Source organism: Nuphar pumila, chromosome 11, assembly GCF_984573655.1.
Source record: "Nuphar pumila chromosome 11, dmNupPumi1.hap1.1, whole genome shotgun sequence".
Taxonomy (NCBI): domain Eukaryota; kingdom Viridiplantae; phylum Streptophyta; class Magnoliopsida; order Nymphaeales; family Nymphaeaceae; genus Nuphar; species Nuphar pumila.
The window spans coordinates 101,891,993-101,910,595 of record NC_143259.1 but is presented as its reverse complement, the minus strand read 5'-3'; the positions used below and the strand labels follow the sequence as shown (position 1 = coordinate 101,910,595).

At 38.2% G+C, this 18,603-nt stretch overlaps 1 protein-coding gene across 1 annotated transcript; it reads left to right on the top strand.

The window, feature by feature from the left end:
- Positions 1 to 10,235: 10,235 nt before the first annotated feature.
- LOC149822628 (pentatricopeptide repeat-containing protein At4g21300-like) lies at positions 10,236 to 17,705 on the top strand. Its single transcript, XM_089981306.1, has 2 exons — positions 10,236 to 12,511; positions 17,445 to 17,705. Exon 1 carries the CDS (start codon positions 10,239 to 10,241, stop codon positions 12,495 to 12,497), a length of 2,259 nt encoding a protein of 752 aa, XP_089837432.1. The 5' UTR covers positions 10,236 to 10,238; the 3' UTR covers positions 12,498 to 12,511; positions 17,445 to 17,705.
- The last annotated feature ends 898 nt before the right edge of the window (positions 17,706 to 18,603 follow it).

Here is an 18,603-nt window from a genome sequence, read left to right as displayed (position 1 = left end):
TAGGTTGAATATGCATCTGACAAGAATATACATTTCAAATTTTAAATATCTGTCATTAAAGAGACAAATATAAAAAAACATATACCTTTCAAATGGGTACATCCATCGATATTGCACAGGGCCACCAACCCTTAGTTCATATGGCAGATGTATGATCAAATGTTCCATAACATCGAAAAATGTTGGCGGAAATATCTTTTCTAGCAGACAAACAGTGGTGATGACAGAGTCCTCGAGATTCTTTATATCTGATACTACGACCTCCGATGCGCACAATGTTCTGAAAAATCCGCTCAACTCAGACAATACCCCCCATATAGGTTTGTCTAACATATCATGGAATGCTAGGGGTATCAATCGTTGCATAAAAATATGACAATCATGACTCTTCAACCCATATAACTGTCCATCATCAATCTTCACAGCCCGAGCAATGTTAGAGACATATCAATCTGGAAATCTCAGTTGTCTCAACCATTGACATACATGTTTTATTTGATCAGGTCTGAGCATGTACTTTGCCTTTGGTTTCAGTACTTTGCCATTGTACTCTTTGAGTTTCAATTCTGGTCTTTTACATATTAATTTTAAATCCATACGGGCCTTCGGATTATCTTTCGTTTTTCCTTTAATATTCATTACTGTATTGAACACATTATCAAACACATTTTTCTCTATATGCATCACATCCAAATTATGTCGTATCAATAGGGTCGGCCAATACGGTAGTTCCAAAAAAATAGATTTCTTCGTCCAATTGTGATCCTTCCCAAATCCACGGAAGGGTGTAGGACTGCGGGCATCTGTTAATACATCTGGAAAGTATCGCAATCTTCTTAGAATCTCTATGCCAGACAATCTTGAGGATGAACCTTCCATTTCAGTTGTGCCTGTTTTAAATACATTCTTTTGTCGTCGGAACGGATGATCGCTGGGTAGAAATTGACGATGGCACTCAAACCAGCAAGGCTTCCTTCCATGCCTCAATCTAAAAGCTTTGGAATCCTCCATGCAGTACAGACAAGCCAACCTCCCATGTGTGCTCCAACCAGATAGCATACCATATGCAGAGAAGTCACTGATTGTCCATAGAACAACGACCTTCATGTTGAAATTTTGTTTTTGTGGGCATCATACGTGGTAACACCGTCATCCCACAGTACTTTTAGTTCATCAATCAATGGCCTTAGATATACATCAAGATTTTGGCTAGGTGAGGTCGGACCAGGGATCAACAAAGATAAGAAAAGATTTGGACATTTCATACACAAGCTTGGTGGAAGGTTGTATGAAGTTACAAATACTGGCCAGCATGAGTATGGAGTTGATCTACACCCAAATGGATTAAATCCATCTGTACATAGACCGAGTCTAACATTTGGCACTTCCATTGCGAAATTCTGATGAGTACGATCAAAGTGCTTCCAAGCTTCAGCATCAATAGGATGCGTGATCTTGTTTTCAGCATGTCAAACTTTATTTGCATGCCATCTCATGTGTTTAGCTGTCCTTGAAGACATATACAATCGCTGTAATCTAGAAGTGATAGGAAAGTAGCGGAGCAACTTGTATGAAACTTCCTTTGATCTCGTGCTACCATTGCCTCTTGTCTTTGGATTGAACCGAGGATGTCTACATGACGGGCATGATATGTTGTTTTTCTGCTCCTTGAAATACAACATGCAGTGATTTGGACAAGCATCAATCTTTTTGTAACCCATACCTAGAGCGTTGATCATAACTTTCGCATGATAGAAATTTTGTAGCAATTTCTCATCTTTGGGCAACATACTCTTCACAATCATGCACAAACAGTCAAAACATGATTGACTCAAATTATAATCGGACTTCAAATTCATTAGTTGAAGAACTGCAAACAAGATAGTGTGACTCTCACAACCGTTCCAAAGTGGCTCATCAGCATCTCTAAGTAAATCATAAAATCTACTAGCTGCATCGTTTGGTGATTCTTTATCTACGACAATTCTTACATCACTAGAACTCATAGCAAAACCCAGTTCTGTTCCTGCGGCATCAAATATCAAATTCGTATATGGATTATTGTGCACCACATTCACCCGTGCATCAAAATCGTTTCTAAATTCTTCTCCATGAAACATCCAGTTCTGATAATCACTCACAAAACCCTTCCTGTATAGGTGATGTCTAACGCCATGAGGTTCTACAAATCGATTATTCTTACAAATCTTGCAGGGACGCCTAATCCGACCTGTGGGATCCACTGTACTGACACTTGCTGTTGCAAATTCAATAAAACTGTCAACACCATCCATATATTCATGCGATAACTCATTGTCCACTATCCTACCGTACATCCATTCACGGTTTGCAGTCATTTTCTTATGATGTTACGAATAATAGCCTAACGAATTAAAAGAAAACAATCAGAATGCTACGATGAAGAACATATCAAATTTATCATGCAATATATGATGTCATACAATAACAAGAATTTTGATGCATGCATTGATAACTTAATATTTTCATGTGCAAACTATTCATGACACGATACAATCGTTTGAAATGAAACATGCTTTCATCATACAATTTCACATGGAAGTCATAATCAAATTGAAAGTTATATGCAAGCATGAATACAATTACATCAAACATTGCAATACATCGTAATCATTCATATCAAACAAATGACAAACATGTACTTGCAACAAACACACTTCAATATATCACTAACTACTACCATGCCTAGCATGGACTCCGTACTCCAAAAATAAGAACACTTCAATATTCATACATTAAAATCATGCTCAGCATGATCTCCGAACTCCAACGAAGCAACCCTAAATATCAATAACTAAGTGAGTGTGTGAACAATAAAGTGTTATATCTAATAAATTAAATAACATGTGATACAATTGCATCACTTACTCACCATGGGTATTTACCTAATTTGCATTATTTTTTACACTTACTTACCACATGTGGCTGAGCACGAGCTGGTTCCGTTGAAAAATCTGCAAAAAAAAAAACACTATTTTAAAATGAAGTCATCACGAAAAAAAAACTATTCCGACAGGGAATCGACCCCCTTACGGAACATAGGGAGTTAACTGACCCCCTGTTCGGGCAGGGGGTCGACCCCCAGCCTTTCCACCAGTGAGTCGACCCCATGCCGGAACAGCAGGGGGTCGCCCCCCTACCTGAGCAGGAAAGGCTTGACCACCTACCTGTTACGGCAGGTGGTTAAACCCCCTGCCGGAAAGGTAGGGGTTAAACCCCTGCCGGGGTCGACCCCCTGCCGGGGTCGACCCCCTGCCGGAAAGGCAGGGGGCAAGGGTTCCCTGCCGAAAACGCAGAGGGTTAGCCCTCTGCCGGAAACGGGAGGGGGTTAACCCCCTGCCGGAAACGACAGGGGGTTAACCCCCTGCGTTTTCACGGAGAGGGTTAATCCCCTGCGTTTTCCGGCAAAGGGTTAACCCCCTGCTGGAAACGGGAGGGGGTTAACCCCCTGCTGGAAATGGGAGGGGGTTAACCCCCTGCGTTTTCACGCAGAGGGTTAATCCTCTGCGTTTTTCGGGAGGGGGTTAACCCTCTGCGTGAAATCAGGGGTTAACCCCTTGCCGTTTCCGGCAGGGGGTTAACCCCCTCCCGGTTCACGCAGGGGGTTAACTTCCTGTCGTTTCCAGCAGGGGGTTAACCCCCGTTTTCACACAGAGGGTTAACCTTCTGCCGTTTCCGGCAGGGGGTTAACCATCTGCGTGAAAACGGGGGTTAACCCTCTGCCGGAAATGGCAAGAGGTTAACTCCCTGCGTGAACCGGGAGGGGGTCAACCCCCTGCCGGAAAATGCGAGGGGGGGGGTCCTTTACCTTTCTCCAGGCGGCGGGGTCGGCGGACGGTGGGACCAGCGAACGGCGGGAGTGGGACCGGCGAACGGCGGGAGCAGCGAAAGAAGAAAAGGAAAAGCTGCCTGGGATTAGGGTTATTCGAAAGTTAGCGACGGATTAATTCTGTCGCTAAGCCAACGTAAATCAAATTTACGGAAATAGAGACGGACGATATTTTGTCGCCACATCCGTCGCTAAGTAGCGATGGACTAGATTCCATCGCTAACTTAGTCGGTAAATGGTGCGACCGTAACGGCAAAACAGTACGTCGCAACATCCGTCGCTAAGTAGCGACGGAATGGGCGACATACCATATTCCGTCACAATTTTCGTAAGCTTCATTAATTGTAGCGACAAATTTTTGTCGCTTGCTAATCCGTTGCTAAGTAGCGACGGAAAGATTCCGTCGCTAACGTGCGTCGCTAACAACGTACTTTCTTATAGTGATCAGGGTGTTTATTATGCTATATATTTTTATTTCTTCGAGTAGAATACTGAGTCACATACTTTCCTAAGAGCGAAATCAGACCGTGAGAGGAAGCGGTGTGCTCCGAGAGAATCTACCTGTGGGCCACAACCTTATGCCGCCATGATGATCATAATCACTCACTTCTTAAAGCATCATCCACATGCATTCAATATATATATATATGCATTTAAGACATTTATATCATTGCATTATTTTCATATGCATTCATAATTCTTATAAACAATATGTCAAAACATATTTGACTATTTCAGCGTGAAACACACGTACATACTTTCTAAGTAAATCCGTTAGATATTCATGATACACATCAATTATGATACATATGTGTGATATATTCAAATGACATAATCATAATATAATCATTGGCAACAAAACTATATAGGCATAATGTGTCATTCACCTAATAAGTCAACCTAGTCATTTGTAGGTGCGATGTGTCATTCACATATACGCTAACACAAGCATCATAATCATAACCTCATATCACAATCTAAAGTCAATAATGATCTTATTCTCACATATGAGTTGAGCATATAATCATGCTACAACAAAAAAGTCAAATCTATAGATTCTTAACTGGTTATCTCAATCAACTCAGAAGATCATCACAATATTTCATTTATTCATAATAAAGATTTACAAGAACCACGCCGGATCAGCTGGTCTAGAAAATGTACAACCACACAAGGAGTTACTGCCCTAGACGGATGGCCTGTCTAGTCTTGGACAATGCACTTCCTCACAGGAATATACCGTCTTCGCAGGTTACTCGCTCTTGGACAATGCACCTTCTTACAAAAACTTACTACATTAACCGAATTACCCGATTTGGTCATGCACACCCTCAGAGAGAATTCTTTGGTAACAGTTCCTCAATGGGTACCATATCCAATGAAAATTATTGTGATACATGCATCAATATAATTGACCACTCTTAAGGTCGATAGCCGCCAACATGGGTACAAGCATGTATATAATCAATATGCATCACATCATACATCTTAACAATATATGCATTTGGAAGAATTAAAGTATAAGAAAAAACTTAAAACCCTAAATCAATTTATGAGAAATCGGGGTTTTGATTCTCTCAACCATAACTCGTTAAATCATCATTAAGTCAATTATAAATTCAGATATTAAACAAGCTAAACATGCTGAACATGATCATATAAACCAAGGTACTCTCTATTGAAAATGAATAAAACAATCGATTAACAAGATAATCAAGATTTAGTCATCTATTTCAATTACAACTTGTATATATTACTATTCAGATCCATTTTAGATGTTTAGCTCTTTATTTATGATTTAATATGGTTTATAAATACCGATAATATGCAATATATGTCAGAAATATATTAAAATCATACGTTCCTAACATGATACTACATAAACACAAGCATAAGTCTTCAGGAAAATTCGGATCCTTGTTGACCTATTTTTTATAAAATCTGTCAAGAATAATAGAACATATATAAAATCATGATATTTTTACCGTGGTTACCTGTACCTATCAAGAACATAACCCAATAAATATTTTACGAAACCCTGTTTTGATAGAGTTTCGGTCCAGAATCTGTAATCTGCAAGATTTTCACCAGATTGATGTATTTCTTAAAATCTATATAAAATATTTTTGACAAAACTCTTTTTACACAGTCTATTATTATGTATCAAGATTCACTCAAATTTTTTATAAAATATTCAGAGTTATTTTTCAAGGATGTTTACATCTTTTATCAAAGATGAGTCGAAACCATTATATAACCAAAGCCAGAAACTAGAGCTATTTTAAAATTATTGTATCTTCATTAATATGAATTCAAAACAGATAAAACAAGATTCTAAATTAAAGATCAAGATGTGTAGATCATCATAGTGATTTTATTTAGATTTTTCAGACTGATATTTGAAGAGATATCAGTTTATTTCTAAAATTAGTCAGGAATAACATATCAATCATCGCAGATTTAGATTTCTCAGAAAACATTTTTGTAAAAACCTTTTTTAAGATAATAAAACCTTTAAAATCTCATTATTTTAGATTTAATATGAATGAACTTATGAATAACACCATCAATAATCAAGATATAACTGAATTTAATATGAAACAATAAAAAAATCCTATTTAGGCATGCTTCTCAAATCCTATTTACCTTTCTCCGGACGGTGGGACCGGCGAACGGCGGGAGTGGGACCGGCGAACGGCGGGAGCAGCGAAAGAAGAAAATGAAAAGCTGCCTGGGATTAGGGTTATTCGAAAGTTAGCGACGGATTAATTCCGTCGCTAAGCCAACGTAAATCGAATTTACGGAAATAGAGACAGACGATATTTTGTGGCCACATCCGTCGCTAAGTAGTGACGGACTAGATTCCATCGCTAACTTAGTCGGTAAATGGTGCGACCGTAACGACAAAACAGTACGTCGCAACATCCGTCGCTAAGTAGCGACGGAATGGGCGACGGACTATATTCCGTCGCAATTTTCGTAAGCTTCATTAATTATAGCGACAAATTTTTGTCGCTTGCTAATCCGTCGCTAAGTAGCGACAGAAAGATTCCGTCCCTAACGTGCGTCGCTAACAACGTACTTTCTTGTAGTGATCAGGGTGTTTATTATGCTATATATTTTAATTTCTTCGAGTAGAATACTGAGTCACGTACTTTCCTAAGAGCGAAGTCAGACCGTGAGAGGAAGCGGCGTGCTCCGAGAGAATCTACCTGTGGGCCACAACCTTATGCCGCCATGATGATCATAATCACTCACTTCTTAAAGCATCATCCACATGCATTCAATATATATATATATATATATATATATATATGTGCATTTAAGACATTTATATCATTGCATTATTTTCATATGCATTCATAATTCTTATAAACAATATGTCAAATCATATTTGACTATTTCAGCGTGAAACACACATGCATACTTTCTAAGTAAATCAGTTAGATATTCATGATACACATCAATTATGATACATATGTGTGATATATTCAAATGACACAATCATAATATAATCATTTGCAACAAAACTATATAGGCATAATGTGTCATTCACCTAATAAGTCAACCTAGTCATTTGTAGGTGTGATGTGTCATTCACATATACGCTAACACAAGCATCACAATCATAACCTCATATCACAATCTAAAGTCAATAAGGATCTTATTCTCACATATGAGTTGAGCATATAATCATGCTACAACAAAAAAGTCAAATCTATAGATTCTTAACTGGTTATCTCAATCAACTCAGAAGATCATCACAATATTTCATTTATTCATAATAAAGATTTACAAGAACCACGCCGGATCAACTGGTCTAGAAAATGTACAACCACACAAGGAGTTACTGCCCTAGACGGATGGCCTGTCTAGTCTTGGACAATGCACTTCCTCACAGGAATATACCGTCTTCGCAGGTTACTTGCTCTTGGACAATGCACCTTCTTACAAAAACTTACTACATTAACCGAATTACCCGATTTGGTCATGCACACCCTCAGAGAGAATTCTTTGGTAACAGTTCCTCAATGGGTACCATATCCAATGAAAATTATTGTGATACATGCATCAATATAATTGACCACTCTTAAGGTCGATAGCCGCCAACATGGGTACAAGCATGTATATAATCAATATGCATCACATCATACATCTTAACAATATATGCATTTGGAAGAATTAAAGTATAAGAAAAAACTTAAAACCCTAAATCAATTTATGAGAAATTGGGGTTTTGATTCTCTCAACCATAACTCGTTAAATCATCATTAAGTCAATTATAAATTCAGATATTAAACAAGCTAAACATGCTGAACATGATCATATAAACCAAGGTACTCTCTATTGAAAATGAATAAAACAATCGATTAACAAGATAATCAAGATTTAGTCATCTATTTCAATTGCAACTTGTATATATTACTATTCAGATCCATTTTAGATGTTTAGCTCTTTATTTATGATTTAATATGGTTTATAAACACCGATAATATGCAGTATATGTCAGAAATATATTAAAATCATACGTTCCTAACATGATACTACATAAACACAAGCATAAGTCTTCAGGAAAATTCGGATCCTTGTTGACCTATTTTTTATAAAATCTGTCAAGAATAATAGAACATATATAAAATCATGATATTTTTACCGTGGTTACCTGTACCTATCAAGAACATAACCCAATAAATATTTTACGAAACCCTGTTTTGATAGAGTTTCGGTCCAGAATCTGTAATCTGCAAGATTTTCACCAGATTGATGTATTTCTTAAAATCTATATAAAATATTTTTGACAAAACTCTTTTTACACAGTCTATTATTATGTATCAAGATTCACTCAAATTTTTTATAAAATATTCAGAGTTATTTTTCAAGGATGTTTACATCTTTTATCAAAGATGAGTCGAAACCATTATATAACCAAAGCCAGAAACTAGAGATATTTTAAAATTATTGTATCTTCATTAATATGAATTCAAAACAGATAAAACAAGATTCTAAATTAAAGATCAAGATGTGTAGATCATCATAGTGATTTTATTTAGATTTTTCAGACTGATATTTGAAGAGATATCAGTTTATTTCTAAAATTAGTCAGGAATAACATATCAATCATCGCAGATTTAGATTTCTCAGAAAACATTTTTGTAAAAACCTTTTTTAAGATAATAAAACCTTTAAAATCTCATTATTTTAGATTTAATCAGATTTAATATGAATGAACTTATGAATAACACCATCAATAATCAAGATATAACTGAATTTAATACGAAACAATAAAAAATTCCTATTTAGGCATGCTTCTCAAATTTGTTTTTATGAAAAACTCATAATTCATCCTCTTCGAATATGATAATGATTTCTTCAACAAAGAAAACATGTATAAAAGATCAAGATATGTAAATATACTCTTTAAAATAAAAATAACTCAGAACGATTCACTTGAGTATCGATATCGATCGATTCACCTTGCCAAATGATATAAGGCTGATACCAATACTGATAACATAAAGAATGAAAACCTACCTAGTAGAAAACTTAGTAAACCTACCCACTATTAAATAACTTATTATATTTTTGGTATTTTTTTGAAATTATAATCTATCTATGTGCTTGTTTTTATAGAAATCAATTTTTGGAGCATTTGATCAAGATGCATGAATATGTTTTTTATAAGGTTTCAAAAATCAATGGCCTACAATTTTCATAAATTTTTGAGGCTTCAAATATTAGTTTTTCCATAAAAATGCATGATCCAAGTGTCAAATTCTAGTAAATGAGTCAGTTAGAATTTCAAAAAAACAAGAAAATCCAATAAAATATTTTTTAGAGGGTAGGTTTGGTAGGTTTTCATTTCCCCCGAAAACATTGGTCCAAAAGAGATTCTCAAAATAACTGATATTTTGGAAATTATCGTGTTTTTTTGGGAGGTTATTTAGGCCTTTTGAGACCATAGCTCTTTTGACCAACCATAGTAATTCCGGTGTTAGATCCTGTACGGTTACAAAACCTCCAGCAGGACGTCTTTCATTTGTTCAAAACCTACCATTGGGCAACGTCCACAGTTAAATGCTTGGCGAGTGCCATGCATGGAAGAATTCTGTTCCTACTGGGTAAGCCTCTGCACCTCATTTCTTCATCTGGGTACTTCAAATCATCCCCTACCCACGTCAAAAAACTCACGGATTCACTCACATATTCTCTACATTTTCATGGTTTTCATGGTTCTTTGGAAAATCAATTTTATTCTCTATTGCTAGATTGTTCTGAATCTGAATATCTGCAAAATGGGCGTCAAATCCATGCTCAAACAATCACAAACGGAATCTTTGACGTGGGTCAGATGAAAAACAGGGTTCTGGGTATGTATGTTCTATGTGGGAATCTGTGGGATGCTAAAAATGTGTTTTTCGGTATTGAGAAAACTCAGTCTTTGACTTGGAATTGGATGATCAGAGGGTTTTTGTTGATGGGTAAGTTTGAGTTCGTTTTGTTGTTGTATATTAAGATGTTGGATTCTGGTGTTTTGCCGGATAAGTTCACATTTACATATGTGATCAAGGCCTGTTGCAGCCTTTCAGCTGTGAAATTTGGTAGGTTTGTTCATAGGCTTTCGGTTTCATTGGGTTTTGATGGAGATTTGTTTGTGGGCAGCTCTTTGATTAAGTTATATGCTGAAAATGACCGTTTGGAAGATGCACGCCAAGTGTTTGATAAAATTCCTGAGCATGATTGTGTTCTTTGGAATGTGATGGTTAGTGGGTATGCAAGAAATGGCAATGTTGTCGAAGCATTTGAGTTGTTTAATATGATGAGGATCTCTCAGGTGAGACACAATTCAGTGACCTTTGTTTGTGTTCTATCAATGTTGGCTTCAGTGATGGAGCTGAGAGGTGGGGTGCAGATTCATGGGCTAGCAGTTCATTGTGGGTTTGATGTCGAGGTGTCTGTTGCAAATACATTATTAACGATGTATTCAAAATGTCACTGTTTGTTGGATGCACGTCGAGTGTTTGATGTCACTCTTGAGAAAGATTTGGTTACTTGGAATGGTATTATCTCAGGGTATGTCCAGAGTGGGTGGAACCATGAAGCTTTGGATTTGTTCTATGAGATGCAATTGGCTGGTATGAAGCCAGATTCTGTTACTTTTTCTAGCTTGCTTCCATCTTTTGCAGAAGAGGCTGGTTTGAAACAAGGTAAGGAGATTCATGCTTATATTCTGAGAAATGGTGTGTGCTTTGATGCATTTGTGAAGAGTGCTCTCATTGACATATATTTCAAATGTAGGGATGTAGAGCTGGCACATAAGCTTTTCTATAAAATAGGTACCGTAGATGTAGTCATACTTAGTGCGATGATTTCAGGTTATGTGTTGAACGGCATGAACTACGATGCTTTGGAGACATTTAGAATGATACTGCACTCAAATATGATACCCAATTCCGTGACATTGGCAAGTGTCTTACCTGCTTGTGCTGGTTTAGCAGCTTTGAAAGTGGGCAAGGAGCTTCATGGTCACATTTTAAAGAATGCCCACAACAATATTTGTTTTGTGGGTAGTGCACTGATAGATATGTATGCTAAATGTGGGAGACTGGATCTTGGTTACAATGTGTTTGAGAAATTATCTCAACGCGATACTGTGGCATGGAACACAATCATCACAAGCTGTTCTCAGAACGGACAACCAGAGGAAGCTATTAAATTTTTTTGCCACATGGGCATGGAAGGAGCCATGTATGACTGTGTCACAGTATCAGCTGCTCTATCTGCATGTGCTGCCATACCAGCCCTGCATTATGGAAAGGAGATCCATGGATTCATAATCAAAGGTGCCTTAAGAACAGACATCTTTGCTGAGAGTGCCCTGATTGACATGTATGCAAAATGCGGAGATCTGGTGTTTTCACGCAGTGTATTTGAGACAATGCATGAGAAAAATGAAGTATCATGGAACAGTATGATTTCTGCTTATGGGATTCATGGGCATGTGAACAGTGCTATTTCTTTATTTCAGAAAATGCAGGAAGCAGGCATTCTTCCAGATCATATTACCTTCCTTGCAATTCTTTCAGCATGTAGCCATGCTGGTTTAGTTGATGTAGGGTACCGCTACTTCAAATGCATGAATAGGGATCATGGGATTATGGCTCGTATGGAGCATTATGCTTGCATGGTTGACCTCTTTGGCCGTGCTGGCCACTTAGGGGAGGCCTTGTGCATAATAAGAAGCATGCCATTTGAACCGGATTCTGGTATCTGGGGCGCACTGCTTGGAGCTTCCCGTGTTCATGGTAATGTTGAAATAGCAAATCTGGCTTCTAAGAACCTTTTCCATATGGATCCATCCAATTCTGGGTACTATGTTTTGTTGGCTAATACCCATGCTGTGTCTGGTGGTTGGGAGGATGTTCTTAAAGTGCGAAGTTTGATGAAAGAAAGAGGAATTCAGAAAGTACCTGGTTGTAGCTGGGTTGATATTGGCAACTCTTCTCATATGTTCATTGCAGCTGATACTTCCCACCCGGAATCTGCTCAAATCTATCTCGTACTGAGAAATTTACTTCTGGAGCTGAGGGAAGCGGGATATGTGCCCAAACCAGACTTAATGATGCTGTGAAATCGATCGACCAGGTATTTTTGTTGAATATTATTGGTGTATCATCAACATGACTCCATTTTAGACATTTCATTTGCTTGTGAAGCCTGTCTACATGTGACCTAAGAAAGCAAGATACAATAAAATGAAGGTGAACAATTTAGTGTGGGCCATGCATTAATTATTACCTCCAAGCCAAAGGGATATTATTGTAACACCCCAAATTTTTGGACCCTTTATTTATGCGATTATTCAATAATTGCGAGCCTTTGCATTGTGATTGGTGTTTTATATTGATGAATAAGGGTTCCTCATTGAAATCGGATTGTAAAATGGTCAAAATTGAGTTTAGTGGATTTGGGGACATAGTCATCATTTATGATAAAGATGCTGGCTTTTTGGGGCAAGGGACATGCCCGATATTTTGGAGGAAGACCATGGGCGTTTTTGGCATGGGGATATGTATGGAATTTATAAAAAAGAGATTATTGATTTTTTTAGAGGGGTAGATTGTAACACCCCAGATTTTCAAACCCTTTATTTATGCGATTATTCAATAATTGCGAGCCTTTGCTTTGGGATTGGTGTTTTATATTGATAATAAGGGTTATTCGTTGAAATCAGATCGTAAAATGGTCGAAATTGGGTTTGGATTAGATCTGTTTGGATTTGGGGACATAGTCATCATTTTTGAGAAAGATGACTTTTTGGGGCAAGGGACATGCCCGGTATTTTGGAGGAAGACCATATGCATTTTTGGCATGGAGGAGATATATATGGAATTTATCAAAAAGCGATTGGTTTTTATGAGTAGATGGTAGTTTGGTAATACGATTTACAAGTAAGGGTAAGATTGTTATAAAAGGAAATTTTAAAATAAGTTTTCGAAAAACAAAAATATTTTGAGCATTATTAGATATATTAAAACTTCTTTTTTTTGAGGACTTTTCTTGTCTGCTTCTTCATTATTAGATTTAATTGCTTATATTGATGCTGATTGGGGAGGTGATCCCAACAACCGATATTCAATTACTTTTTGTGTGTTTTTAGGTGACTCGTTGATTTTATGGAGATATAAGAAGCAACAGAAGGTCTCTCTTTCTTTAACTGAAGCAGGATACCGAGCCATGGCTACAACCACTATGGAAGTGGTCTGGCTAAGAAGATTGATGGCTGACATGAGAGTCCAGATTAAAGAAGCATCCAGAATATGTTGTGACAACAAAAGTTCCATCTACATTGCCAGCAACCAGACTTTTCATGAACGTACCAAGCATTTTGTGATGGACTGTCACTATGTTCGAGAGTATCTACATGACACTATTGATCTCCAATATGTTACTTCTGAATATCAGTTGGCGGATTTCTTTACCAAACCTCTCGCTGGTCCTAGATTTCACTTTCTCTTGGACAAACTTTCGGTTATCCAATCATAAGTTTGAAGGCGAGTGTTACAAATATGTGTATATATATATACATGTGTGTGTATAAATATGTAACTAGGTTAGTTTAGGTTTTCACCTTTTTTTCTTTTTGGTTTAATTCTAACTAGTCAACAAAGGTTGACTAGTCAAACTTAAGGGACGTTGGGAGGGTCCAACGACTCTATTTAGAGCTGCTGAGACTCTCCCAACATCTCTTTGGAGGCTCTTTGGAATGTGTATATAAAGGGGTGAAGCTCCCTTACTAATGTAATGCTTCTTGCATGGATTCCATTTGAATAAAACAATATTTTTTATTTGTGAGACTTCCTTGTGTGCCCATTGAGTGGGTTTTGTGTGTGAGCCTATTTATGGTTCTTTGTGTATTCATGTTGGTGTTTTCGTGGATCTTATTGTAGATCTTTTGTGTATCCACTTTGGTGACTTGCAGAACATTGTTGGAGGTTCACATTTCCTTACACCTTAATCACACTAGGGCCTTTTCGTGTATTGGTTAGACACCTAACGTTTGTATCAAAGCAACCACCACATCTCGAGTTCAATCCCGGAATGGGTAACCTAGGAAAAGTCGAAAATGTCTACCTAGACCAAAGTGAGAGCCACCAAGAGATGGAATCTGTCCTAATTTGGGCTGCCGAGGATGTCTACCGAGAAGTGTGGTGGGTTGTTAGGATTCTAGTGGACTTGATTTTGTGCACCTTAATCAACCTAGGGCCTTTTCATGTATTGGTTAGGCACCTAATACCTTTGAAAAGTATCTTCTAGAAAGTAATGACCAGGCCTGGATTAGGTTAGATTCAAAATTGGTCTGAGCCATACCCATGAAGTACCCATACCAGTAGTATGACACACGTATGGCACCATTTTGGAAGCACCCGTGTTACATAGAGTAGCAGAATTTGAACCTAGAAAAAGCACGAGGAAAATCCAAAAATGACAGAAAGTAGATGAAAAATGTTAATGTTTTTTTTGGGGTGGGGGGAGGGGAGGTGTGTGTGCATATGTGTGTGTGTTCTGATGTAGCTGTATATTCATATAATGCACTAAGACCAAATAGGTTGAGAACAAATACATTCTTTCTCATAGTTAGGAGTGGGTGACGGGTTGTCTGTTGTCACCACCTATGAACATGCTCTGGCCTGGTCAACTGGTCCATCCATTTGGAGGGGCTGTCTCTGGGCTCAAAAACCTAGCTGAGGCCTGACCCAGAGAAACCTCGCCACAGGCAACCCTTGGGGTGCCTGCCTGTCGTAAGGGCAGACAACGGTCTGAGACAGACCTGGCTGGTGCAGGTCTGATTTTGATCAAGCCACCAAGCCAGTTAACAAGCCAAGGGTCCAAGCCTGAGCCCAGATCATGTATGGCTGCAGCACAGAAACCTATCCTGGCCAAAGCCCAAATGCCTTAGTCATGGGAGGTGCTGCTTGGTGCTGAGTCCTAAAGTCAGTAATTTCGTAGTTTGTAATTCTCTTGAGATATATCTGATAGGTATTCATCTGCTAGGATGGAATTTGATGGTTGGATGATAAGTTGCTCCATCTTCTGAGGTTTCAACTCTTCAAGGGTTCTCCAGTTTAACTAAAATAAATAAATAAATAAATGTGCAGACGAGTCTTGATGAAAATCCTAGGAGCTTTTGCATCATATGCTGCAAATGACACCTGTCGATAACTTTCGGCTGCCCCATTTAATTTCTAATTACTCAAGGTATCCAGGTAATACATAATGAGTTCATTTGTGAATCATCTTTTACACCATATTCTACAGGTGAGGTAACTCAATGAACACTACCTGTTGCATATTATAGATTCTAGTTTTTCAGTTGCTCTTTCATCATGGTACAATGCTTGTTCTACTTCTGGCATCAGATGGGTGTTTTGCCTGGATAACCCCCTAGATGGATCAGTATTTGTTTTCTCATGACTACTACATGGTTCTTGTTTGATGCTAGTCTCTAAATAAAAAATAATTGGTTCAGGTGCAATCACCAAAACTCATATCCTGAAGGGTTCTTTGGTACACATCACCAACAACCTCTACTGGTCTCTTATATGCTGCTGTTTCCATATAGTCTTAAGGATATGATTGTTGATCATACGTGTGGTATCTCTGATGTCATTAAAAAAGGAGCAACAGGGTTAATGAATTTTGTTACGTTCCATATAATCACCAAATGTATCAAAAAATCTGATTAGAGCAATTGCCAATTTTCCATGGTGCAGTCACACATGCTTCTTATGTCATAATCCAGATCTGCATCCCTTCTAATCTACATGGATATCACAGCTTATTCACGCACACACACACATGCTTATGTGGATATAAACAAAATACACAGTTTTTTGGATCTAATGTGATATACATAATTTGTAGAAGGAAATGGCATGCAGTTTATCGTAAGATGCTCAGAATTTTGTATCTAATTTCTAATTGATCAAAATGTCCACCTCTACTGAAAAACTTCCTTTGTCTTGTACACCATATTAGACTAGTGCAATATTTACAATGAATGCTAATGGCTGCACTGCATAGCTTCCAAGCCATAAAAAATGCCAAGTTATTCCTGTTTTACTTCCGGTCTATGATAGATGGTGGTTGCCTGGATAACCTCCCTTGAGATTGGATCAGTATTTGTTTTCTGATAATTATTCTTGTGGAGGATAGATCAGTGTTTGTCATCTGATGATTACTTTGCAGTTCTTGTTTGATGCTGCTCTTTGAATCCAAAATAATTTGTGGACAAGTGCAATCATATCCAATCTCATACCCAGACAGGGTTCTTTGATTACACATCACCAACAACCTTGATCTGATCTATTATGTCCTGCTGCTTGGGCATCTTGTGAAATGTGCAGTTAACAATCTCTGATTTCTAGTAGAAGAGGCATTCAATGTCATGAACTTGGTTGTGTTTCACATGATCACCAATTATACCCCAAGATCCCAATAGAGCAGTTCCCATGGGAGAGAGAATCAGGTCCGAGGTACCTTGGACAGAAAAGTTCCAAGGTACCTTGGATGCTGTTCATCACCAAGATGAACAACACTCAAAAACCCACCAAATGGTAGGTCTCCAGCTAGATGGGTCTCACAAGGCTTTCCAGTGCCGTTGATCAACTAGATGAATGCATTGGAGGTCACAAAACAGACTTCACATTTCTCCAAGCACCCTTTGTTTGGTGGGTTTCTGTGTGCTGTTCATCTTGGCGATGAACGCTGTCCAAGGGACTTGGATGCTTCTCTGTCCAAGGTCCCTCGGACCTGATCCTCTCTTCTCATGGTGCAGTTGGGCTTGCTGCTGAAGTCAGAACCCAAATCTGAGCCCACAAACTTCCAACCTACAAGCACGTCACAGCATAAGCATGCATATACGCATATGCACGGATAACAGTTTATAAAATCTTTGTATCTAATGTCATATGCCAGTCTGTATGTGTATCTAACACTATTATATGCATAGTTTCTAAAACAAAATGTTTGCTTTAAGGATTTTATATTTTTTTCATTGTCTGCCTCTTTTTTATAGGTGGACAGAGTGAATTCTACGCATAGTTTTTTGTGTGTGGTGACCTTGTGATGGTTTGTGCTCTTGCTTCAGCCACTATGGGCTCCTATGATCTTGACAAAGGATTGCTTGTCCCCATGTTTGATGGCAGACCATGGAATAAAAAAAAACACACCATGATATGATTGCCTTTGGATGTCTCAAACAGACACCAATCCTTGATCCCTTGATCTAAACTAAAGTTTGTAGACCCATTGTTGCTACATCGTCTTTAACAAGAATCATTGGTCACATCTTATCACACTTCATGAACAAAGATGTTGATCTTGATAGAGCAACTAAATTTTTAATTAATTAGTGGTATGAAATGCACTAATGGCATGCAAAATGCATCAATGATTGTTAAGGTCTATTCTTGCTGCAACACAATAATAGCCACAAGTGCGTCCAAAGTTTGGTGGGTTCAATTGAAACTAGAGTCCAGCAGCTTTAGTGTAGGGGTTTCCATATTACTAAGGTTGCTCAACATGACTCAGGAGGGGATTGGATATCATAGTTTTTTCATGGTAAATGGATCATCTCAGTTGTAGGCTCCCTGGGGGTTGAGGGGGGCATCCACAGGGTTTAACGCCACCTAGACGATGACAAGCCCAGTGAGATCAGGTCTTCAATCCCGAGTGTGGGTTTTCCATGTAATAAACAAGAAAAAGTCATCTCAGTTTTTTAGGGGGTTAAATTAGTCCCTTGGCAGAGGGTTTGGTGTAGTGGGATGGGGCCTAGACCGTTTGACGGGGCAGTCTAGGTTCAAATCCCATGGGCGTCATCCCCCTGGATAAGCCGAAGCCTGGCGACTCCCTGGGGTCGAGGGGTAAGCCCTCGGAGTTTTATGCTGACATGGACAGAGACCGTAAGTATGGCAGGCTGAGCCAGCGTGGCTAGGTCTCTGCCTGGAGCGGTTTCTTCGAGTAAAAAAAAGTCATGGCTAAAGCTGGCTTGAGCCCAGCTAGATCCAAGTCAATGATCAAGCATTTTGCCTCAAATAAACTCATAAATGTGGGGATTAGCTGGACCTGCATAAATGGCAATCATGTAATTTTATTTTAGAAAAAAAAATCATGACGCTTTTAGCCCAAAATTGGTCAATGGCTAATGTTTATAGCTGAGGTTATATACTACTATA

Coding starts and splice junctions, on each gene's coding strand:
- LOC149822628 (XM_089981306.1), top strand. CDS start 10,239: ATGTATGTTCTATGTGGGAATCTGTGGGATGCTAAAAATGTGTTTTTC.